General features: G+C 40.8%; 1 protein-coding gene across 5 annotated transcripts in view; it reads left to right on the plus strand.

The window, feature by feature from the left end:
- akt3a (v-akt murine thymoma viral oncogene homolog 3a) overlaps window positions 1–25,059 on the plus strand; it is a 138,350-nt gene extending 113,291 nt beyond the window's left edge. For all 5 annotated transcript variants that reach the window (XM_061911156.1, XM_061911160.1, XM_061911158.1 and 2 more), the window contains 4 exons: window positions 14,969–15,183; window positions 19,183–19,270; window positions 20,532–20,634; window positions 23,343–25,059. In XM_061911156.1, coding sequence (XP_061767140.1) covers window positions 14,969–15,183; window positions 19,183–19,270; window positions 20,532–20,634; window positions 23,343–23,428 — 492 coding nt within the window. In that variant the 3' untranslated portion in view covers window positions 23,429–25,059. The remainder of the gene's footprint in view (window positions 1–14,968; window positions 15,184–19,182; window positions 19,271–20,531; window positions 20,635–23,342) is intronic.
- The last annotated feature ends 1,389 nt before the right edge of the window (window positions 25,060–26,448 follow it).

Raw genomic sequence — 26,448 nt, forward strand, 5'->3', positions numbered from 1 at the left:
ATACAGTTAGAAGAGGCACTTTTTTGCATGTTTTGAGTTTCATATGCTCCACTGATAGTGTTATAGTCTTAGTATTTGGTCTGTTTTAATTGCTAAGCTTTATTTGTTTTAAATATTGGTTTGTACTTTTGCCCTTTAACATTTATTTACATGAAAAGTGCGTAATAAATAAAATCTATTATTATTTATTATTTCTGGCGGGCAATGTGGCATCCTACTCTGCTCAGCGGTCTGTGAACCGTAAACGCCCCACCCCAGTCTTGTATTCCTTTGAGTCTAGAAAGATCATTCTGTCCTAAGAGAGCACCGCTTGTAGGTTCAATGTGCATAATTGAATATCTTAATAACTCAGACAGCAATGTGTTTATATGATTTTTAGATTTGGGTTATGTAGTTTCTTAATAGGGAACAAAGTTAATGTCACTTGTTTTCATGTCAACATTTAAGCTATCTAGCTGGCGCCAGTCAATTTTTGAGTTCATCAAAGTGCTTATCCTGATTGTAATCAATCACGGTTTTGCGATCTTTTAATTTAAAGCGGTAATGCAAACCGCTGGGAGTTTTATTGTAGCTATCATTAGCGTTTATCGTTACATTCTTATATGCAATATTAGCATTTTTCCCTTAACTTGCATACCACTCACACACGCCGCATTATTAGGCACATCTGCACAATGAGATCAGAACTGTTAAGTTTTTTATATTTTGCACCTCATTGTCTGTCCTAATTTTTTCTCATGGCTGCAAAAGACTATCGTGGCGCCACCTATGGGTTGTGTTCAAAATGCTTTGGAAGACATTCTAGCATACATGTAATGTTCTTATATGAACATTTCATAAGACGGCTTTTGTGACCAAAATTATCAGGGTTATCATTGTTATTACTGTATTGTTGAATGTGCTCAATAAGTACTTTCACACACTGAAATCTTTTTATTTAAAGTGGTCATATTATGATTTTTTTCACCTACATTTAAAGCACTTCCTTGTGGTCTGTATTACATGTAATAGTGGTTATTTGATCAAAATGTTGCATAGATTATGTTTTACAGACTATCTTCAAGCCGCTTTTTGACCGTCTTTTCGGGATTCACGTTTTGTGGGCAGTTTTATTTAAGTGGCTCCTCTTTGACAAGGTCTTCTCCCTATCATTTTTGTTGTACCGGTAGTTTTTCGCTCTTCCATAGCAAGTTTACTGACAAATATAGGTTAGAACTATACATTGCGTTATATTACAAATGGCAACAGCAGAGGATGAATGCCCAACAACAAGAGGATAGAGAAAAAGAAGGAGCTTTATTGACTACAGCGTGGACTACAATGGTGGGCGCGCGCACATTTTCGAATCTTACGCAGATCCAAAATACACATCATTAGGTACCAATAGTGAAGACAAGTTGTTTTTGCATAATTTTGTGAAACAAAACTCCACATAATGTCTTTTAACAGTTGCCATTCATGTGTGTCCTTATCAGTGTTGGGTTGGTTACTGAAAACCAGTAACTAGTTACAGTTACTTTATTTCAAAAGTAACTCAGTTACTAACTCAGTTACTTACACCAAAAACTAACGCGTTTCTGTGAAAAGTAACTAGTTATTTTTATTTTTATTTTTATTTTTTTTAAGGCCCCCTTTAATGCCCTAAAAAAATTAGCCTTCATTTCAGTACTGTTATTGCACTGGAGAATAATACAATCTGTTGATCAACTTGATATGCATTTGCATCACTGAACTGTGCTAAGCAATGTGGTCTACATACAACACACTTGGGCTGGGCGATATATTGGATATACTTGAAATAACGCAAGTTTGTCTCTGTGCGATATAGAAAATTACACTATATCGTGATATTCGAGTATACGTTCTCACGCAGTTGCTTTTAGCTGCGGGCATTACACTACAGGCGTTTCTCCCTCTTTCTTGTGTGTCCTTCTCACAGAGACATAAAACAAGCGCACCTTGTTACATTCGTCACATACTGTCACGTGTGCAACGTCATACACTCTCGTGGAGCAGAGAGGTAGCGGCATAGGTAACGTTAGCTGTGGGGCTAACGGTGCGGTGCGAGTGGTAATACGAAAGAGAGAAGGTGCAAATCTGGTAACAAATAAAGGATGAAGAATTAATTCCCAAGAAAAACAGCACGGGGTCCATCGCCTTGCGGTGGTTTGGCTTCAAGCGGGAAGTTGTTGAACAGACATCCGTAATATGTCAAGTATGCGGCAAAGGCTTGGCTACAAAAAGTAGCAGCACTGCTAATTTGTAGTATCATTTGAAAATTCACCCGCTAAAGAATAAGGAGTGCTTGAAACTCCGCATGTCAACATCTCTATTTGGTGCCACACCCACAAAATGCCCAAACAACCATTTCCAGATCAACACGGTTAGAAAAAAATAGCCAACAACAGAAGGAGATAACGTCCGCAGTAACCTACCACATAGCGAAGGACATACACTATTTCCTATTATGCAGCTCATTTTTATTTGACAGTTATTGTCCAGGGTGTACACCGCCTTCCGCCCGAATGCAGCTGAGATAGGCTCCAGCGACCCCAAAATGGACAAGCGGTAAAAAATGGATGGATGAAATATATTGTGTGACATCATGCACAAAAGTTCACTTTATTTGTTTTAAACTATTGTTGTGGCGTTCTGTACAAAAAGTGCAGTTGTTTTGACATGTCATCTTAGTGACATCATGCACAAAAGTGCACTACTAGCTTGTTTTAAAATGTCTGACAATCTTGCACTTTCTGATTGGAAATTACATGAATGTTTGTGCCACTGCTTAACAACTCTTTAATAAATACAGTTTTGGTCAATTGAATTAGTTGAAAATTCCCTCTCTGCATGAACATTTTAAATTAGCATATATTAATGCAGTATTAACAAGTGTTAATTCAAGGCTAAGGCAAAATATCGAGATATATATCGTGTATCGTGACATGGCCTAAAAATATCGAGATATATTAATAAAAGGCCATACCGCCCAGCCTTATAACACACAAAGACAAAGATATGTTTCAAAGGGCCAATTTGTTTCAGGCCAGAACAAATAAACTAAACTATTTGAAATAGCTGCAACATAACATACATAAGTGACAAACAGCATAATAACAACATGTCACAACATAGCTGTAAACCTGGATTCACCCACGGAATGGGTGAAGCCAGGTTTCAGTTGAAAGCAAGGTGACATACATAACCAGCCGTTTTCTTCTCAAGGAATTCTGAAATAAAATCATGTCTTCCAGAGATCAACACTGTACTGAATCCCAGAACATTCTACGCATTTCCCCAGTTTTAGTTTTGAGATAAGGAAAGATTGGCCTGGCCCACTAGGATCCCTCTTTATGTTTGTGAACCTTATAGTCTATACATTTAGAGTGATGCGATAATCAAACACTCTAGAGCATAGGTGTCAAACTCTGGCCCGCGGGCCAAATTTGGCCCGCCGTGTAATTTCATTTGGCCCTTGAGGCTTTTTTATCAGCACCAAAAGTTGCGAACTTTATCGTGGATGTTCTCTACTAAATCCTTTCAGCAAAAATATGGCAATATTGCGAAATGATCAAGTATGACACATAGAATGGACCTGCTATCTCCGTTTAAATTAGAAAATCTCATTTCAGTAGGCCTTTAACAACACTCAGTAAACGTTCGGGAACTGAGGAGAACCATTTTTGAAGCTTTTCAGGTGTAATTCTATCCCATTCTTGCTTGATGTGCAGCTTAAATTGTTCAACAGTGTGGGGTCTTTGATGTGGTATTTTAAGCTTTATAATGCGCCACACATTTACAATGGGAGACAGGTCTGGACCACTGGCAGGCCAGTCCAATAACCGCACTCTTTTACTACAAAGCCATGCTGTTGTAACATGTGGCTTGGCATTGTCTTGCTGAAATAAGCAGGAGCGTCCATGAAAAAGACATTGCTTGGATGGCAACATATGTTGCTCCAAAACCTGTATTCAGCATTAATGGTGCCTTCCCAGATGTGTAAGTTACCCATGCCTTGGGCACTGATACAACCCCATACCAAAGACTATAAAAATGGGACCCATTACCTCCCTCCTTGGCACTCAGCATCAAGGGTTGGAATTGGTTAAATCACCAAAAAATTTTCCTGGGTGCGGCCACCTCTGCTGCCCACTGCTCCCCTCACCTCCCAGGGGGTGATCAAGGGTGATGGGTCAAATGCAGAGAGTAATTTTGCCACACCTTGTGTGTGTGACAATCAATAGTACTTTTAACTTTAACAAATGCTGGCTTTTGACCTTTGCGCCTATAACAGTCCGGATGGTTCTTTTCCTCTTTGGTCCGGAGGACACGACGTCCGCAGTTTCCAAAAAAACATTTTAAATGTGCACTCGTCAGATTCTCTGAACCTTTTGATGATATTACGATGGTGAAATCCCTAAATTCCTAATTTCTCGTTGAGAAATGTTGTTCTTAAACTGGTAGACTATTTGCTCACGCATTTGTTCACAAAGTGGTGACCCTTGCCCCATACTTGTTTGTGAATGACTGAGCATTTCATGGAAGCTGCTTTTATACCCAATCAAGGCACTCACCTGTTCCCAATTAGCCTGTTCACCTGTGAGATGTTCCAAAATAAGTGTTTGATGAGCATTCCTCAACTTTCTCAGTCGTTTTTGCCACTTATGCCAGCTTTTTTTAAACATGTTGCGGGCATCAATTTCCAAATAATATTTGCAAAAAATAACAAAAGTTTACCAGTTCGAACGTTTGGTATCTTGTCTTTGCAGTCTATTCAATTGAATAGCGGTTGAAAAGAATTTACAAATAGATAGATAGATAGAACTTTATTTATTCCGTCAGGAGAGTTCCTTCAGGAAAATTAAAATTTTCAGCTCAATCCCATTCAAGATCAGACAAACATTACAGGGAGACAGAACAGGATCGCTGACAGGTCTGCCGGCTTCCAGCGCCCCTTACAGAAAAGGTGAGATACAGGTAAACAAGGGGGATGGGAGAAAAAAATATAAGATTAAAATAAAATTTAAAAAATCGGTCTTAGCCTGGGCCCTGGAGATGGGGTGCAGACTGAGGCCAAGGGAAAAAAAAAACAAAAAAACAACTCATAGCCATAGTACACTTCCTCTTACATGTGTGTAAGAGGGAAACATCAAAAATCAAAGAACACAGAGGACAGTAAAGACATTAAAGCAGCAGATACAACCAGACACTTCTACATACAGCTATGAATAAAAAGTAAAAGAAACACATCCACTGTGGTGGCCTCTGCGGTGTTCCACGCCATCGTCTGCTGGGGTGGAGGGAGCATGGCCAGAGACAGGAGCAGACCCAACAAAGCAACCAAGACAGCCGACTCCACTCTCGGCCAGTGTCCAGTCCGCATGGATGAGGTAGGATACGTCCAAGGTGACTGAGGTGTCCGACACCTGCTCACCCAGCCAAGACACCGCGAAGCCTCTCCGTCCCTGCGCTCAGTGCTAGCTCTGCAGTCCTGTCCCCTCATCCGCATCTCCTCCAGTCCCTCCAAACTGACTCCGGTGTGGCAGACACCCAGCAGCTGGTCTCCATGGCCAAAAGGCTCCCGGGAGGCAGATCCAGAAGTCCACAAAAAAGCACCACAGAGGTCACAAAAGTGCCACCCCTTGTCACACAGTCCCAAAGGGTTCCGGACCAAAAGGCAAAAAAATATAATAACACATGAAAACAAGAGGGAAACACAAAAGGATGACACACGAGCACAGAGCTCCTGCCAACAGCAGCCACTACAGCAGCGCCATCTTGGGAAAAAAAATAAAAAAAATAATTGTATTCTCTTTTTATGTACAATTTACACAACATGCCAACTTCCCTGGTTTTGTACCTAAACATTTTGAAAGATTTTTGAGCGCTGTGTGTAATATTCAAATTTCTCAATGAAACATCAAATTTTTGGGCTTGCTTGCTTACGGGAACTTGCTTGCGTTATTTATTGAACAAGGAGCGTAAACATGCAGTCCAGATGTATCGCTTATGCGCGACTGCTAATCTACTGGTCACACTGATCATTACCACATGTACCAAATAAAATTGCGTCAAGGTCTATCATGTGAATCAGAATTAATGCTCTCCAGGTTATAAGGCGCTATGTAAATTTTTCAGAAATTTAAAAGATTTAAAAGAAACAAAAAAATACAAATAGATTTGTGCACAGGAACTTGTGCCCCATGGTCCCCAAAGGTATGTACCATGGGGTCACACTTTGGGGTTTAACAACAGCGCCACCATATGATCGTTTTATAAGGAAAATAACAATAGAGGAAACAAAGTAGTCGTGAATGTTTTGACAAACATGGCAACAAAATTCGCATACCTCATGATATGTTGGGTGTCTATTACTAAGGTAAAAAGTATTTAGTCAGCCAACGATTGTGCAAGTTCTCCCACTTAAAATTATGACCGAGGTCTGTAATTTTCATCATAGGTACACTTCAACTGTGAGAGACAGAATGTGAAAAAAAAATCCAGGAATTCACATTGTAGGAATTTTAAAGATTTTATTTGTAAATTATGGTGGAAAATAAGTATTTGGTCAACCATTCAAAGCTCTCACTGATGGAAGGAGGTTTTGGCTCAAAATCTCTTGATACATGGCCCCATTCATTCTTTCCTTAATATGGATCAATTGTCCTGTTCCCTTAGCAGAAAAACAGCCCCAAAGCATGTTTCCACCCCCATGCTTCACAGTAGGTGTGGTGTTCTTGGGATGCAACTCAGTATTCTTCTTCCTCCAAACACGAGTTGAGTTTATACCAAAATGGATACATGGATGATACAGCAGAGGATTGGGAGAATGTCATGTGGTCAGATGAAACCAAAATATGGAAACATCATGCTTTGAGGCTGTTTTTCTGCTAAGGGGACAGGACGATTGATTCGTGTTAAGGAAAGAATGAATGGGGCCATGTATCGTGAGATTTTGAGCCAAAACCTCCTTCCATCAGTGAGAGCTTTGAATGGTTGACCAAATACTTATTTTCCACCATATTTTACAAATAAATTCTTTAAAATTTCTACAATGTGAATTCCTGGAATTTTTTTTTCACATTCTGTCTCTCACAGTTGAAGTGTACCTATGAAGAAAATTACAGACCTCTGTCATCATTTTAAGTGGGAGAACTTGCACAATCGGTGGCTGACTAAATACTTTTTTGCCCCACTGTATTTATGCTTTGTTCATCTCACTGCCATGTCCATAACCATATCAGGTGTAGAAAATACATAATGGTGGGGCATTTTTAGAGAGAGTAGAATACATTTTAGCAAGCGTCCATCCAGAAGTTCAGCCGATCAACTGGCGAGAGCGTCTCAGCGCTGTGGGTGGCGTAGAGGGAGGGGTGGAGATGAAGGCAGCAGGGGAGAGACGTGGTGCATATCCCACTTGAAAAAGTACAGAGGACAATTTGGCGCTGAATTTTCTGCCTTTTTTTTTTTAAGTCCCTTCCTTTGCGTGCCAAAAGCTGATTGGAGGCTGCTAGTTATTTTTCACAGAAAGCGAGTTTATATGTGTGTGTGTGAGTGTGTGCGTGCACGTGCCCGTGCGTGCGTGCAGTAGAAAGTGCGGGCTAAAGTGAGGCAGATGGCGGCAGATGGGCGAGGTTGGAGGAAGGTGCTCGGAAAAAACCTGGAAATCTACACCGCCGCCACTCGCCCGCCCGCCTGCCTGCACGCTCTGCTTGCCCGCCCGCGTGTAAAAATAACACAGTTTGCTCGGAGCCAAGTTAGAGAGATGCAAAGTAGCTGGGATTAAAAAGAGAAAAGGGGACTGGTGGGGGTTGAAGACCAAGGAGAGAAGAGGGAATATTTCAGGGTTACAGGAGTAAAAGTTAGACACTTCCTGTGCATGCTGCTCATACAAAGGTCAGACAATGTGCAACTTCTAATTTTCTCATTCAATACATCAATAGTAAGCAACTTTTATCAAACACATCTCTCTAACATTCCAAAATGTCTGCCTTTGACGCGGGCAATCTGTTTGTGATCATGTGTGCGCCTGCAGGCTATCTGCGCTGATACCGCCACAGGCTATGTGTTCCCGTCCCATCTAGTCCAGTCCACGCTGCCAAAGCCTCCATCCCGGGAGCAGCATCCCGCCACCACATGGCTGATCCCAGCCACCAGATAGGAAAAGGCCTTTTCTCTCGCTTTCCTTTTTTTTTTTTTTTTTTGTCACATCTCGGTCTTTTAACGCTTAATAATCTTATTTCTCACCCAGAGAATAATGCGTCTTAACAGGGCCACTTGTGAGTAGTGGGGTCAAACGGTAGTGTGAGTACAGCGTAGCCCCTTAGACACAAGTCCAAAGACACATGCTTCCATGCCCGCGGCTGTAGGGCAGCATCCTGGCTCTGTGAGAGGATTAATCTGCTCCCTGCCTGCGACCGAGCTGCCACCTCTTTTCTCCTTCAGCCGTCGTAGACGCTCACAATTTTACCAAGCGCTCGAGGTGCTTGTGTGTGTGTGTGTGTGTGTGTGTGTGTGTGTGTGTGTGCGTGTGCGTGTGCGTGTGCGTGTGCGTGTAGTGTGCCTCTGCATCTCATTGTTTGCTGCACTCTCAAAACTTTATGAATTTGACGAGGGCGGATAAATATTCCATCTGTCGCTTGCTTGCGTGCGTGTGTGTGTGTGCTCGTCTCAGACTAGTCTCCCAGTCTAAGCCAGCGTTATCCCTCCAGTTGTACCAGTCAGTTGTGGGTGCGGAGCTGGCGGCAAGCAGTGTTCCTCCAGCTCCTGTGTGTGTGTCTCCGCCACTGATGAACATCAACATGAAATATCCATTAGCTTGCACACACGGGTGCTACTTTCTGTCTTCTTTGAACAGTTTGGTGTTGTTTTTCTGCATTAACCTGTAGCGTTTCCTATACATTCAATTAATTGTAAAGGCCAGCCACAAATAGATTTGGGGCGCTACAAATACCAGATTTTCCAGACTATACAGCGCACCGGCACATAAGCCGCACCCATATATTAGTCGCACCGAACTACAAGCCGCAGGAGCGAAATGAGTTATTTACACAGTAAGGATCTATAAATCTTTATTTAAATACCTTATTTGTTCTACGCCAGGGGTGTCCTAATGCGGCCTGCCACCATCTGCAGTTTGGCCCGCGAGACGTCAACACGAATTCAATTTCAGTAAGCAACCTGGCCATGCGGGGTGTTTTCAGGTTAAATTTAAATAGCTAAGGGTCTGAGGGCCACCATCTTGTAGACCAGTGTTTGTCAAATAGGGGTACTTGAAGGTATGCCAAGGGGTACGTGAGATTTTTTTAAAATATTCTAAAAATAGCAACAATTCAACAATCCTTTATAAATATATTTATTGAATAATACTTCAACAAAATATGAATGTAAGTTCATAAACTGTGAAAAGAAATGCAACAATGCAATATTCAGTGATGACAGCTAGATTTTTTGTCGACATGTTCCATAAATATTGATATTAAAGATTTCTTTTTTTGTGAAAAATGTTTAGAATGAAGTTGATGAATCCAGATGGATCTCTATTACAATCCCCAAAGAGGGCACTTTAAGTTGATGATTACTTCTATGTGTAGAAATCTTTATTTATGATTAAATTACTCGTTTATTTTTCAACAAGTTTTTAGTTATTTTTATATCTTTTTTTCCAAATAGTTCAAGAAAAAACACTACAAATGAGCAATATTTTGCACTGTTATACAATTTAATAAATCAGAAACTGATGACATAGTGCTGTATTTTACTTCTTTATCTCTTTTTGTCAACTGAATATGCTTTGCTCTGATTACGGGGTACTTGAATTAAAAAAATGTTTACAAGGGGTACATGACTGAAAAAAGGTTGAGAACCACTGTAGATAATGTAGATAATGTGAGAAACTCAGGACAGAAAGCACAAGCACAGCATATATGACCAAATTCAAACGAGCTTTCTTCGTCCTGGTGCAGAAAAAAAACTTTCGACTAACACAAAAAGTCAACACACATGGTCACCGGTTTAGCTCGGTTGGTAGAGTGGCCGTGCCAGCAACTTGAGGGTTGCAGGTTCGATTCCCGCTTCCGCCATCCTAGTCACTGCCGTTGTGTCCTTGGGCAAGACACTTTACCCACCTGCTCCCAGTGCCACCCACACTGGTTTAAATGTAACTTAGATATTGGGTTTCACTATGTAAAGCGCTTTGAGTCACTAGAGAAAAAGCGCTATATAAATGTAATTCACTTCACTTCACACGTAACACAACCCGCTGGATATTAGGGTTGTACGATATACCGGTGATGGTATACTATCGCGGTACTAATGAATAAAAAAAACTATACTATACTACGTTTGAAAAGTACTGGTTCCCCATTTTTTACTTTTTAACAGGCATGACGGCATGTCGTCGCATCATGACATTGCTGGTTTTACGAGCAGAGGAGCATGTTCGGCAGCGCACAATCACGCAGTGCTCACAAGCAGATACGATGTGTAGACAGAAAAGGGAGAACGGACGCATTTCGGCTTAAAAACTAAAGAGACAGAGCCTTCTCTGTTGCGGGTCCCAAACTCTGAAACGATCTCCCTCTCCATGCCACTTCAGGCATGGAGGCCCCTTCTTTGGCTATTTTTAAGACCCTTCTTAAAACCCATTTTTATTCACTGGCTTTTAACCAAGCAAGTGACTTTAAACTGTTTTTAACATTTAACTTTTTTTTAACTATTTATAACTTTTTAACTACTTTTTACCTAACAAATTGTTCTTAAGGTACAGTATATCTCACTCCTGTGCTTACCAAAGGCATGCAGTGAAAGTAAACATGCGCTAATTATTTTAAAACCTCTTCTCACTCCGGTACTTACCAAAGGCATGCAGTAAAAATTTGAGTGGGATACAAGCTTGGACCTTAAATCCTACTGAATATCTCTTATTCTTCTTCCCTTTATGCGATTTCAAATTACCGTTATTGAAATCAGCCTCCTCCATTTTGAAAATTATGACAGGGGAAGTGTCACTCGTGACGTCATGAGTTTGACCAGGCGGTAATACTAAGCATGCGCTAATTATTTTGCGAATTCAAGGTAGGCGAATACTATATGCCCTGCGGCAACTCAAGGAAATACGGGATATATGTATGTGTATATATATATATATATATATGTATGTATATGTATGCATATATATGTATGTATATAATGTGTATATATATATATATATATATATATATACACATATATACATATATAAAAATATGTATATATATATATATATATATATATGTATATATATATATATATGGCTAAATATGTATATGTGTATATATATGTATATATCAATCAATCAATGTTTACTTATATAGCCCTAAATCACTAGTGTCTCAAAGGGCTGCACAAACCACAACACAAACCACTATGACATCCTCGGTAGGCCCAATATATATATATATATATATATATATATATATATATATATATATATATATATATATATATGTATATTTATATATGTATATATGTATATATAGTTACTTTGCATGCAGTCTGCTTTCGGACCCCAGCCAAATTTTTTTTAGCCCAATGCGGCCCCCAGTCCAGAATTTTGGACACCCTTGTTCTAAACGGCGCATGTAATGCGGCAGTGAAATGGCTGATCAAACACAAAAGAAGTCATCGTCATTGACCCACTAGCTGTAGAAGTTAGCTCTCCAATCAACTAAACCGACTCAATAACTCCACAGTGACGTCCTGGTGAACTTACTGAGGAATTTGTGAAACTGAAACAATACAAAAAGAATGCCATTGTAAATTAATAATACTAACACAGACACTCATAAACGTTTTTGTATATTAGCCAATGCTTACAATGCATTCATTACCTGAGGATAGCCTGTACAAATATGCATAAAAACACTCCTACAGACATCACACATGGGACAATTGAGTAAGTATAAACAGTTTGTTGTATTACAAACAATGCTTAGAGTGATGAATGAAGAAACTATACAAGTACGAACGCTACTTCTGGTTCAAGGCACAAAACAGAAGGAAATACTGTAGACGTTCAACCCGCAACATTTGCAGCGAGAGAACTCGCCACAGCACAAACAACAACAGCCCTTCGAGGCCAAAAATGTGTTGATCGGGACGTCTTTAATAACAAATTGAAAATTACGGCTTTACAAAGATGATAATGACATCCATCCATCCATTTTCTACCGCTTATTCCCTTTGGGGTCGCGGGGCACGCTGGTGCCTATCTCAGCTACAATCGGGCGGAAGGCGGGGTACACCCTGGACAAGTCGCCACCTCATCGCAGGGCCAACACAGATAGACAAACATTCACACTCACATTCACACACTAGGAACCATTTAGTGTTGCCAATCAACCTATCCCCAGGTGCATGTCTTTGGAAGTGGGAGGGGCCTATCCCCAGGTGCATGTCTTTGGAGGTGGGAGGGGCCTACCCCAGGTGCATGTCTTTGGAGGTGGGAGGGGCCTATCCCCAGGTGCATGGGTTTGGAGGTGGGAGGAAGCCGGAATACTTGGAGGGAACCCACGCATTCACGGGGAGAACATGCAAACTCCACACAGAAAGATCCCGAGCCCGGGATTGAACCCTGACTACTCAGGACCTTCGTATTGTGAGGCAGACGCACTAGCCCCTCTGCCACCACATGGCTTGGATATTCATTTAACAGCTTTACTGTCACCACAATGAATACTTTTTTGTTACCATTGCTATATTGAATCATTAGACTGTGCAGGTGTAACTAATGAAGTATTTTCGTCATGTGTACAAACAGCATTTTTAGATAATAGCTGTTAGTATGTCGGTCTTTGTGAAGTCTGTTCGCCCGGCCTGGTCCATTATTAACAGTGAGAAGATGCTATTATTATTGGCTAGATGTCCAACATATGCTGTTCTGGACGCTCTCCAAGCCTGCCAGTCTGCACGCCGTTCACCCTCACCCCGTCCCAAAACCACACTCTTCATCATCGCGTCACATGTTAATAAGCTTGTGATGTTAATGAGGGCCTCAGCAACACCTGAAGTACCTCTCTTCTCACGTCCCCTGCTCCCCATCCTTCCTCGTCCCCCTGAGGCGCGCGAGAGAATGAAGGAATGAAGGAGCAGATGGAGAAGACAAGAGTAGGCAAAGTGTAGCAGAGGACTTTGATAGACTCGCTCGGCAGCCGTGACCTGCGTCCATGACCCCTGCTGCCTCCTCCATCCAGGGACGCGCTTGTCTGTGTCTGCCAGCTGAGGAGTGAGCGTGCCAGGGAGAGCTGGCAGAGACCAGGAGGGGGCAGCACACTCAGCAGGCCTCTAACTGGCCTCTGAAGACCTGCCACCCAGTGATGTTAGCCCCTGCGTGCACGTGTGCGTTTGCCATCATCATCATCATCCTCCCTCTTACCACTAAACCCACTTCTGTTCATCTCAGCTTGTTTTTTAAGCTTCCCTGCAGCCACTTTGTGCCATCTTGACTCTCTACTGCTTTATCTCCTGGCTCATCTGCCTTCTTTGTCACCTCCGGCACTCAATAAAATACATGCAGGCTTGCAAAATAAAAGCAGATGTCTAATAAAACAAACAGCCGCACTTAACGGGGAACATTATCACAATTTCAGAAGGGTTAAAACCAATAAAAATCAGTTCCCAGTGGCTTATTTTATTTTTCGAAGTTTTTTAAAAAATTTTGTCATATCCCGAAAAAAGGCTTTAAAGTGCTTGATTTTCGCTATCTGTAAATGCACCGTCCATTTTCCTGTGACGTCACATAGTGACGCCAATACAAACAAACATGCTGGATAGCACAGCAAGATATAGCGACATTAGCTCGGATTCAGACTCGGATTTCAGCGGCTTAAGCGATTCAACAGATTACGCATGTATTGAAACGGATGGTTGGAGTGTGGAGGCAGATAGCGAAAACGACATTGAAGAAGAAACTGAAGCTATTAAGCGAATAGCTATTGAAGCTATTCGGCGATCGCCTTCTAACCAACGATTGCATCTTTTGACCACTGGTGCAACTTAAATTTCATCGATTGGTAAGTGTTTGTTTGGCATTAAATGTGGGTGGAGGGAAAGGCTGGATGCAAATATAGCTACAAATGTACATACAGCTAGCCTAAATAGCATGTTAGCATCGATTAACTGGCAGTCATGCCGCGACCAAATATGTCTGATTAGCACATAAGTCAATAACATCAACAAAACTCACCTTTGTGATTTCGTTGACTTTATCGTTGGAAATGCATCTGATTTGAGTGTCGCCGAGTACCCACACATCTCTGTGCCATGTCTGTTGTAGCATCACCGGTAAAATGTGCAGACCAAACGAGGGACTTTCGCATCTTTTGACACTGGTGCAACTTAAATCCGTCGATTGGTATGTGTTTGTTTGGCATTTAATCTGGGTGGAGGGAAAGGCTGGATGCAAATATAGCTACAAATGAGGCATAATGATGCAATATGTACATACAGCTAGCCTAAATAGCATGTTAGCATCGATTAGCAAGCCGTGCTAATCGATGCCCACTCCACGTAAATCAACTTGAATCCGTCCCTGATCGTGTTGTTACACCCTCCGACAACACACCGACGAGGCATGATGTCTCCAAGGTACGGAAAACAGTCGAAAAAAACGGAAAATAACAGAGCTAATTTGACTTGTATGTAGTGTGTTTGAGAACATGGTGGATTGCTTCCCATTGTGACGTCACAAGTGAAAGGTCATCGCTCCGACAGCGTACAATTGAAAGGTGTTTAGATCGCCAAATTCACCCTTTTAGAGTTAGGAAATCGGTTAAAAAAACATATGGTCTTTTTTCTGCAACATCAAGGTATATATTGACGCTTACATAGGTCTGGTGATAATGTTCCCCTTTAAAAACACGCACGCAGGCACAAAAAAAGGCGGCTGAACAGAAGCTGATTGAACGTCTGCTTCCGTCTCCTCCCTCAGGTCCTGGAGGACAACGACTACGGCCGGGCGGTGGACTGGTGGGGTCTGGGAGTGGTGACGTACGAGATGATGTGCGGACGGCTGCCTTTCTACAACCAGGACCACGAGAAGCTGTTTGAGCTCATCCTAATGGAGGACATCAAGTTCCCGCGCACCCTTTCAGCCGACGCCAAGTCGCTGCTGTCCGGCCTGCTCATTAAAGACCCCAACAAAAGGTGCGTGTCCTCAATCAGTGCAACTCAAAATGTGACACATAATCACAGAAAGTTCAAGTTAAAGTGACTTTGGTAGATTTGCTCTGCAGTATAAAATACAGGAGAATGGCATATGGTTTTATTCTTCACATGCAGAGTACACCACAGTGAATTACTTTTTTTCATGCTCTTCAGATATTGCATACAGTGGGATCCAAACACTAGTTGCAGAATCTAATACACTAAATACAAAAAATACCAAAATTTGAATAGCTCTGATGTACATTAAAGGCCTACTGAATCCCACTACTACCGACCACGCAGTCTAATAGTTTATACATCAATGATGAAATATTAACATTGCAACACATGCCAATAGGGCCAGTTTAGTTTACTAAATTGCAATTTTAAATTTCCCGCGGAGTTTCCTGTTGAAAACGTCGCGGAATGACGTTATTGGTTGGAGGGGACGTATTAGCCAACACCATTTGCGGCTAAAAGTCCTCTCTTTTGATCGCACAATTACACAGTATTTTGGACAATCTGTGTTGCTGAATCTTTTGCAATTTGTTCAATTAATAATAGAGAAGTCAAAGTAGAAAGATGGAGGTGGGAAGCTTTAGCCTTTAGCCACACAAACACACGGTGTTTCCTTGTTTAAAATTCCCGGAGGTGAAGCTTTACTATGATTCAGAGCGGTCAAGCGAACATGGTTCCCGACCACTTGTCAACCGTCAGGTTTCGGTGAGAAAATTGTGGTAATAAGTCGCCTCTTACCGGATACCAGCAGAGCTCGTGCCGTCCATGCAGCTGCTGTGACTTACCTCCGAGACTGACGTCAACACACCCGTGGACACACCGCTCTGAATATCAGGTACTATTTAACTCACTAAAACACTAGCCACACAATAGAAAGATAAGGGATTTCCCAGAATTATCCTAGTAAATGTGTCTAAAAACATCTGAATCGCTCCCAATGCAATCGCTTTTCTTCATTTTTAATTTTTTAAATTTTTTTTCTGGTCTGTCGCTATCAATATCCTCAAACACGAATCTTTCACCCTCGCTCAAATTAATGGGTAAATTGTCGTTTTCTCGGTCCGAATAACTCTTGATGCTGGAGGCTCCCATTATAAACAATGTGAGGACGTGAGGAGCCCTCACACCGGTGACGTCATCGTCTGCTACTTCCGGTAAAGGCAGGGCTTTTTTATTAGCGACCAAAAGTTGCGAACTTTATCGTTGATGTTATCTACTAAATCCTTTCAGCAAAAATATGGCAATATCGTGAAATGATCAAGTATGACACATAGAATGGACCTGCTATCCCTGTTTAAATAAGAAAATCTAATTTCAGTAGGCCTTTAATTACAAGACAATTAAGTTGCACAATAAGTTTGTGCACACCTTGTCCTCATTCAATGTGTTTTCTTTATTTTCATGACTATTTACATTGTAGATTGTCACTGAAAACACCAACACTATGAATGAACACAAGGGGAAGTTATGTTCTTAAAAAAAAAACCCGAGTGGGACAAGCGGTAGAAAATGAATGGATGGCACTCCTACAGACATCAGACATGGGACGGTTCAGTATCTTTGCTTGTAGTGATGAATGAAGAATCCTAATGAGTATGGACGGCGAGAAGACGGAAGGGCACTTCTACTTCCAGTTGAAGGCCAGTCTAAACGAAAGGGCACTGCAGTGAGCGAACTCATCCAGAAGGTGGCGTCATAGCTGCAACAATGACTCCTTTGCTTGTGTTCTCTTAAAACTATTTGCATTACGGCCATCAGCGAAGAAAAATCCATGAATTAGCTGCACCGTTTGGTAAGCCACAGGTTTCAAAACATTGGAAAAAGTAGCAGGGTTTACACTAGGAGTGCATGAAATATTGGTAATGATATGAAGAGGAGATACTGTGGGAAAGCTGTGCTATTGCCAGCTTATTTCCGTCTGTCGTATTATTCATGTGTAAACCTGATAATCATAACTTAAATATGATCAAAACATTAAAGAATGGAGTTGAACATATTTTAAAAGCTCTTAGCTTTAGTTTAACATATTAGCTTCAATAAGTATAAATGTTTTAATAGTATTAGTTTTAATAAGTACATATGTTTGAATATTATAAGTTTTGAATATTATTATCCATCCATCTATCTTCTTCCACTTATCCGAAGTCGGGTCGCGGGGACAGCAGACTAAGTAGAGAAGCCTAGACTTCCTTCTCCCCGGCCACTTTGTCCAGTTCCTCTTGAGAGATTCCAAGGAATTCCTAGGGCAGCTGGGAGACAGTCTTCCCAACGTGTACATCACGTATGTTTGAATAATATTAGCTTCAATCAGTACATAATGTACAAACCCCATTTCCATATGAGTTGGGAAATTGTGTTAGATGTAAATATAAACGGAATACAATGATTTGTAAATCCTTTTCAACCCATAGTCAGTTGAATGAATGCACTACGAAGACAATATATTTGATGTTCAAACTCATAAACTTAATTTTTTTTTTGCAAATAATAATCAACTTAGAATTTCATGGCTGCAACACGTGCCAAAGTAGTTGGGAAAGGGCATGTTCACCACTGTGTTACATCACCTTTTCTTTTGACAACACTCAATAAATGTTTGGGAACTGAGGAAAACAATTGTTGAAGCTTTGAAAGTGGAATTCTTTCCCATTCTTGTTTTGTGTAGAGCTTCAGTCGTTCAACAGTCCGGGGTCTCCGCTGTCGTATTTTACGCTTCATAATGCGCCACACATTTTCGATGGGAGACAGGTCTGGACTGCAGGCGGACCAGGAAAGTACACGCACCCTTTTTTTACGAAGCCACGCTGTTGTAACACATGCTGAATGTGGCTTGGCATTGTCTTGCTGAAATAAGCAGGGGCGTCCATAAAAAATACGGTGCTTGGATGGCAGCATATGTTGTTCCAAAACCTGTATGTAGCGTACCTTTCAGCATTAATGGTGCCTTCACAGATGTGTAAGTTACCCATGCCTTGGGCACTAATGCACATCCATACCATCACAGATGCTGGCTTTTGAACTTTGCGTCGATAACAGTTTGGATGGTTCGCTTCCCCTTTGGTCCGGATGACACGATGTCGAATATTTCCAAAAACAATTTGAAATGTGGACTCGACAGACCACAGAACACTTTTCCACTTTGCACCAGTCCATCTTAGATGATCTCGGGCCCAGAGAAGCCGGCGGCGTTTCTGGATGTTGTTGATAAATGGCTTTCGCTTTGCATAGTAGAGCTTTAACTTGCACTTTTAGATGTAGCGGCGAACTGTATTTAGTGACCGTGGTTTTCTGAAATGTTCCTGAACCCATGTGGTGATATCCTTTAGAGATTGATGTCGGTTTTTGATACAGTGCCGTCTGAGGGATCGAAGGTCACGGTCATTCAATGTTGGTTTCCGTCCATGACGCTTTCGTGGAGTGATTTCTCCAGATTCTCTGAACCTTTTGATGATAATATGGACCGTAGATGTTGAAATCCATAAATTGTTCTTAAACTGTTTGACTATTTGCTCACGCAGTTGTGGACATCCTTTCTTGTGAAAGACTGAGCATTTTTTGGGAAGCTGTTTTTATACCCAATTATGGCACCCACCTGTTCCCAATTAGTCTGCACACCTGTGGGATGTTCCAAATAAGTGTTTGATGAACATTCCTCAACTTTATCAGTATTTATTGCCAACTTTCATAACTTCTTTGTCACGTGTTGCTGGCATCAAATTCCAAAGTTAATGATTATTTGAAAAAAAAAAAAAAATTAGCAGTTTGAACATCAAATATGTTGTCTTTGTAGCATATTCAATTGAATATGGGTTGAAAATGATTTGCAAATCATTGTATTCCGTTTATATTTACATCTAACACAATTTCCCAACTCATATGGAAACAGGGTTTGTATTTTGAATAATATTAGCTTTAATCAGTACATAATGTATGTTTGAATAATATTCATTCACATTGATTCTTCTTCCTCTAACAAACTAGACTTGGTGGCGGACCAGAAGATGCCAAGGAAATAATGAGACACACTTTCTTTGCTGGGGTGGACTGGCAGGATGTGTACGACAAAAAGGTGTCACAAACACACACTTGACAACAGTTTGTGTATCAACAACTCACACTTGACATCAGTTTGTGTATGGACGCTTGACAATAGTTTGTGTATGGACACCTGACAATAGTTTGTGTATCAACACCTCACACTTGACAATAGTTTGTGTGTCAACACCTCACACTAGATAATAATTTGTGTATCAACACCTCACACTTGACAATAGTTTGTGTATGGACACCTGACAATAGTTTGTGTATCAACACCTCACACTTGACAATAGTTTGTGTATGGACACCTGACAATAGTTTGTGTATCAACACCTCACACTTGACAATAGTTTGTGTGTCAACACCTCACACTAGATAATAATTTGTGTATCAACACCTCACACTTGACAATAGTTTGTGTATCTACACCTCACACTTGACAATAGTTTGTGTGTCAACACCTCACACTTGACAATAGTTTGTGTGTCAACACCTCACACTTGACAATAGTTTATGTATCAACACCTCACACTTGACAATAGTTTGTGTTTTAAAACCTCACACTTGACAATAGTTTGTGTATCAACACCTCACACTTGACAATAGTTTGTGTATCAACACCTCACACTTGACAATAGTTTGTGTTTTAAAACCTCACACTTGACAATAGTTTGTGTATCAACACCTCACACTTGACAATAGTTTGTGTTTTAAAACCTCACACTTGACAATAGTTTGTGTATCAACACCTCACACTTGACAACAGTTTGTGTATCAACACCTCACACTTGACAATAGTTTGTGTGTGGACACTTGACAATAGATTGTTATCAACAACTCACACTTGACAACAGATTGTGTATCAACACCTCACACTTGACAATAGTTTGTGTTTGGACACTTGACAATAGATTGTTATCAACAACTCACACTTGACAACAGTTTGTGTATCAACACCTCACACTTGACAACAGTTTGTGTATCAACACTTCACACTTGACATTAGTTTGTGTGTAAACACCTCACACCTGGCAATAGTTTGTGTGTCAACACCTCACACTTGACAATAGTTTGTCTATGGACACTTGACAATAGTTTGTGTAAGTTGACAATAGTTTGTGTATTGACACTTGACAATATTGACCATTTGCTAGTATTGAGTATTTATATAGAAGAATCTTAGCAATAAAAACTACCTTTACAAAGATAGTAAAGTCAATTAGTGTATGAATTATGCGTGATATGATATTGATAATAATTAGAGTGCTAACAATATGACTGTTACATCATAGATGGTTCCTCCCTTCAAGCCCCAGGTGACGTCAGAGACGGACACCAGGTATTTTGACGAGGAGTTCACGGCACAAACCATCACAGTGACGCCGCCTGAGAAATGTAAGTTTTTACTTCAGTGCGACAAAAAAGTCAATGTCACCATCATTTTGAATGTTGTATTGTTTGTGCCTGTCTGTCTGCTTTGTGCTGCCCTTCAATGGTGTAGTAAGACATGTTGGACAATTGGGCTAGATGCACTCCTGCTCCCAGTGCACAAATGAAAGTGTAGACCCATGTTTAGATGAGTTTGGTGTGGAAGAAGTTATTAGGAGAGAGATAGCGAGGAAGCAGGTGATATTACAACAACGCTAACAAGTTAAGGTTTTTTCAAGGAGTGTAGCCAGCGGTGACAATGTGAGGATTTAAGGAATAATGGGCTTTTTTGTCATTTAAAAACCTAAGTTATAAAAAAAACATGATAAATGGTAGTATAAAATGATAAATCTTTGGGCACCTCATGATTCCGTCCAATTCAGAATTGATTCCCGATTCAACACGATTTTCGCAATATATTATTTGGAATTTACAGTGGGGCAAAAAAGTATTTAGTCAGCCACCTATCGTGCAAGTTCTCCCACTTAAAATGATGACAGAGGTCTGTAATTTTCATCATAGGTACACTTCAACTGTGAGAAACAGAATGTGAAAAAAAATCCAGGAATTGTAAAGAATTTATTTGTAAATGATGGTGGAAAATAAGTATTTGGTCAACCATTCAAAACTCAAGTCGTCATGATTGGAGGAAGAAGAATACTGAGTTGCATCCCAAGAACACCATACTTACTGTGAAGCATGAATGGGGCCATGTATTGTGAGATTTTGAGCCAAAACCTCCTTCCATCAGTGAGAGCTTTGAATGGTTGACCAAATACTTATTTTCCACCATAATTTACAAATAAATTCTTTAAAATTTCTACAATGTGAATTCCTGTATTTTTTTTTTCACATTCTGTCTCTCACAGTTGAAGTGTACCTATGATGAAAATTACAGACCTCTGTCATCATTTTAAGTGGGAGAACATGCACAATCGGTGGCTGACTAAATACTTTTTTGCCCCACTGTAAATGGCGATAAAACGTTTTTTCAAAACAGATTACAAAAGCTCTTCTTGGCTTTGGCCTGAGAAAAATGTTTTAAACATTTATTTTTAAAATTAATTTACAAAGATAACAGAATATAAATACATTTAATAAAAGAACAGAACAACTCCAACCCAATTCAAGTTTTCCAATAATTATGATAGAAATTGAGAAGACATACAAATACAATACTTATTAAAAATACATTACTAAAAAATGAAAATGATCAAAGCAACAAAATCAACGATCACAACAAACCATTGTTCTCTCACCAAACGTCTACAAAGCAATTAGCTACCGGCTGCCACCTATCCATGTGGAAGAGTACCATATTTTTCGGACTGTTAGTCGCAGTTTTTTTCATAGTTTGGCCGGGGGTGCGACTTATACTCAGGAGCGACTTATGTGTGAAATTATTAACACATTACCGTAAAATATCAAACAATATTTTTTAGCTCATTCACGTAAGAGACTAGACGTATAAGATTTCATGGGATTTATCGATTAGGAGTGACAGATTGTTTGGTAAACGTATAGCATGTTCTATATGTTATAGTTATTTGAATGACTCTTACCATAATATGTTACATTAACATACCAGGCACCTTCTCAGTTGGTTATTTATGGGTCATATAACGTACAATTATTCAGCCTGTTGTTCACTATTCTTTATTTATTTTAAATTGCCTTTCAAATGTCTATTTTTGGTGTTGGGTTTTATCAAATAAATTTCCCCAAAGAATGCGACTTATACTCCAGTGCGACTTATATATGTTTTTTTCCTTCTTTATTATGCATTTTCGGCAGGTGCGACTTATACTCCGGAGCGACTTTTACTCCGAAAAATGCGGTATTACACGGTTACTCTGCCAAGATCTAAATAGCATTGACACTCAACAACAACACATCATTTGCAGGATATAATTACTGGTTTGCAAAAAATATTTTCAACGCAAATAGGTGAAACTACAGCACACCAGACTGTATGTCACGGCACACTAGCGCGGCACAGTGGTTGAAAAAAACTGCCCTAGACCAGTGGTTCTCAAAAGGGGGTACGAGGGATTTTTCTAAAATATTCTAAAAATAGCAACATTTCAAAAATAGAAATATGTTTATTGAATAATAGTTCAACAAAATATGAATGTAAGTTCATAAACTGTGAAAAGAAATGCAACAATGCAATATCCAGTGTTGACAGCTACATTCTTTGTGGACATGTTCCATAAATATTGATGTTAAAGATTTCTTTTTTTGTGAAGAAATGTTTAGAATTAAGTTCATGAATCCAGATGGATCTCTATTACAATCCCCAAAGAGGGCACTTTAAGTTGATGATTACTTCTATGTGTAGAAATCTTTATTTATAATTGAATCACTTGTTTATTTTTCAACAAGTTTATCTTTTTCTCCAAATAGTTTAAGAAACCACTACAAATGAGCAATATTTTGCAGTTATACAATTTAATAAATCAGAAACTGATGACATAGTGCTGTATTTTACTTTTTTATCTCTTTTTTTCAACCAAAAATGCTTTGCTCTGATTAGAGGGTACTTGAATTTAAAAAAATGTTCACAGGGGGTACATCACTGAAAAAAGGTTGAGAACCACTGCCTAAGAGAATATGTTAAACGGCCACATGCATCCTTGGTTTTTGTACTGTAATTTCTTGTTGTGTGGTCCTAGTCGACGAGGACGGGATGGACTGTCTGGACAACGAGAGGCGGCCGCACTTCCCGCAGTTCTCCTACTCTGCCAGCGGGCGGGAATGAACTTGTCCCCAATGGTGACATCATCACAGCTGGTCTACGAGCTCATCAGTGCGGGACGAGGACAGCACAGACCCACACTTTCGGACTGAACAACCCCCCTTTTGTCTAGGGGTCCTGTGGGGAGGGGGGCCCCGCCCCTTTCCAGCCATCCTATTGGTTCATGAACGGAGCTCGTTAAGATACGAACGTCCGGTTAGCCGCGAGCGCTGACGCGGGAGGGGACTGCTGTGCTTTGACGCCTCTGCTCAGCCGTCCCGCCCGTGGCTTGTGGAGGCGGACTGCCACCGGCGGCTTTATCTCAGGCTTCCTGCGCGCGCCTCAATCATTCTGGGGTCCACCGAGGGGGTCCAGCAGGCCACACGTAGGCAGAATTCCACTCAGGTTCCACTCGATGCAATCCATTCTCCTCGTTGCTGCTATTCCAACACCCACCACTAGGGACAGGTAAACACCAACCCCAACCCCCCCCCCCCCCCCCCCCCCCCCCACCCTGCTGCTAATGCGGAGCTACGACACATCAACATGGAGTGAAGAAAACAAGATGTCAGGTGTGCGTGCGAGGAGGTGGAAGGCAGCCAATCAGAGCACAGCAGTCCCCGCCGAGTCAGCCGTGACGTCAGCGAACACGCTCGCTCCAATGTTGTCACCCAGGAAGCTTTACGGACCATCCATCAAGGTACTTCTTTATTCTTGCACTCATACTTTTATATTTGACTTTTTTTAATGCCAACACGCTTTGTTAGGGCTGAGAAACAAAACTAAAGAATGTAGGAGGACAAAACGTGTCGCGTTCCCTCCGCCAAGGAATTATTTATGATTTATTTATTGTTATCGGCTCCTTGGGCAACGGTGTTGTCCACTAGAGGGCGCCCGCGAGCACAGGCCTCCACCAAGGTTACTTGAGTGGCTCTTTCTTCTTCCCCCCCCCCCGCCGGTGGAAAAGTGCGATGAGAACCACAGAACCAAAATCGGGGCTTTATGGCACGGGAGCAGAGCGACAAAAGCGGGGCGCACGTCTCCGTCCTGGCTGCTAAGTCAACAATGAATGTTTTATTTAACTTTTAGCTCAACATCAACCACACTGGACTCTCGCTTTTAACAAACTGATGCAAATTAGCTTTACCGCGCACTCGTCCAGTGCGTGAAACGTAAGTCCAGACTAATAATATCAAGACGATATTTTGTTTGTACCTTACCTTCTTTTTACACTTGAATGGATACTCAATTGGGAAACATTGCCCATGCAGAACATCAACGGTTCTGTGATGGCTAAGGTTTGACACTGGAACGGATCATTTTGTCATTTCAGAAGCAGAAGACTTTGGTATCAGAAGTAAGTCTTGTTGAGGAGGACGGGGGGGATAGTGTGTGTTTGGCTTCAGAGCAGGGGTATCCAACAAATCTATTCCAAAGTAAAATCATGGCAGGATAATCTAAAAATAAAGACAACTTCAGATTGACTTGTTTAAAAATATTCCAGGTACATTCTGAAAGTTTTCGAACATCATTAATCGTATTATTTGTTCTATCTTCAGTAGTTGTATTATACACACTGAATGAATGTTATACAGTGGGGCAAAAAAGTATTTAGTCAGCCACCGATTGTGCAAGTTCTCCCACTTAAAATGATGACAGAGGTCTGTAATTTTCATCATAGGCACACTTCAACTGTGAGAGACAGAATGTGAAAAAAAATCCAGGAATTCACATTTTAGGAATTTTAAAGAATTTATTTGTAAATTATGGTGGAAAATAAGTATTTGGTCAACCATTCAAAGCTCTCACTGATGGAAGGAGGTTTTGGCTCAAAATCTCACGATACATGGCCCCATTCATTCTTTCCTTAACACGGATCAATCGTCCTGTCCCCTTAGCAGAAAAACAGCCCCGAAAGCATGATGTTTCCACCCCCATGCTTCACAGTAGGAATGGTGTTCTTGGGATGCAACTCAGTATTCTTCTTCCTCCAAACACGACGAGTTGAGTTTATACCAAAAAATTATATTTTGGTTTCATCTGACCACATGACATTCTCATCCATGTATCCATTTTGGTACAAACTCAACTCGTCGTGTTTGGAGGAAGAAGAATACTGAGTTGCATCTCAAGAACAGCATTCCTACTGTGAAGCATGGGGGTGGAAACATCATGCTTTCGGGGCTGTTTTTCTGCTAAGGGGACAGGACGATTGATCCGTGTTAAGGAAAGAATGAATGGGGCCATGTATCCTGAGATTTTGAGCCAAAACCTCCTTCCATCAGTGAGAGATTTGAATGGTTGACCAAATACTTATTTTCCACCATAATTTACAAACACATTCTTTAAAATTCCTACAATGTGAATTCCTGGATTTTTTTTTCACATTCTTTGTCCCACAGTTGAAGTGTACCTATGATGGAAATTACAGACCTCTGTCATCATTTTAAGTGGGAGAACTTGCACAATCGGTGGCTGACTAAATACTTTTTTGCCCTACTGTAGATAGACCAAGTACATTCTGAAAGGTTTTTTGTTTGTTCTAACTTCATTAGTTGTATAATACACACTGAATGAATGTTATGCGGCACGGGGGTTAGTGCGTCTGCCTCACAATATGAAGGTTGAACCCAGGCTCGGGATCTTTTTGTGTGGAGTTTGCATGTCCTCCCTGTGAATGCGTGGGTTCCCTCCGGGTACTCCGGCTTCCTCCCACTTCCAAAGACATGCACCTGGGTATAAGTTGATTGGCAACACTAAATTGGCCCTAGTGTGTGAATGTGAGTGTGAATGTTGTCTGTCTGTCTGTTTTGGCCCTGCAATAAGGTGGCGACTTGTCCAGGGTGTACACGGCCTTCCGCCCGAATGCAGCTGAGATAGGCTCCAGCCACCTCAAAAGGGACAAGAGGTAGAAAATGGATGGATGGAATGAATGTTATGTTCTTCGAGTCTTAAAGTTTTATAACGCTCTTATTGGTTTTCATTTTTAATCTATCAGAACAAGCACTCAATTGCTAACGCGACACCTAGTGGACACATTTAGA

Source organism: Nerophis ophidion, linkage group LG09, assembly GCF_033978795.1.
Source record: "Nerophis ophidion isolate RoL-2023_Sa linkage group LG09, RoL_Noph_v1.0, whole genome shotgun sequence".
NCBI lineage: Eukaryota > Metazoa > Chordata > Actinopteri > Syngnathiformes > Syngnathidae > Nerophis > Nerophis ophidion.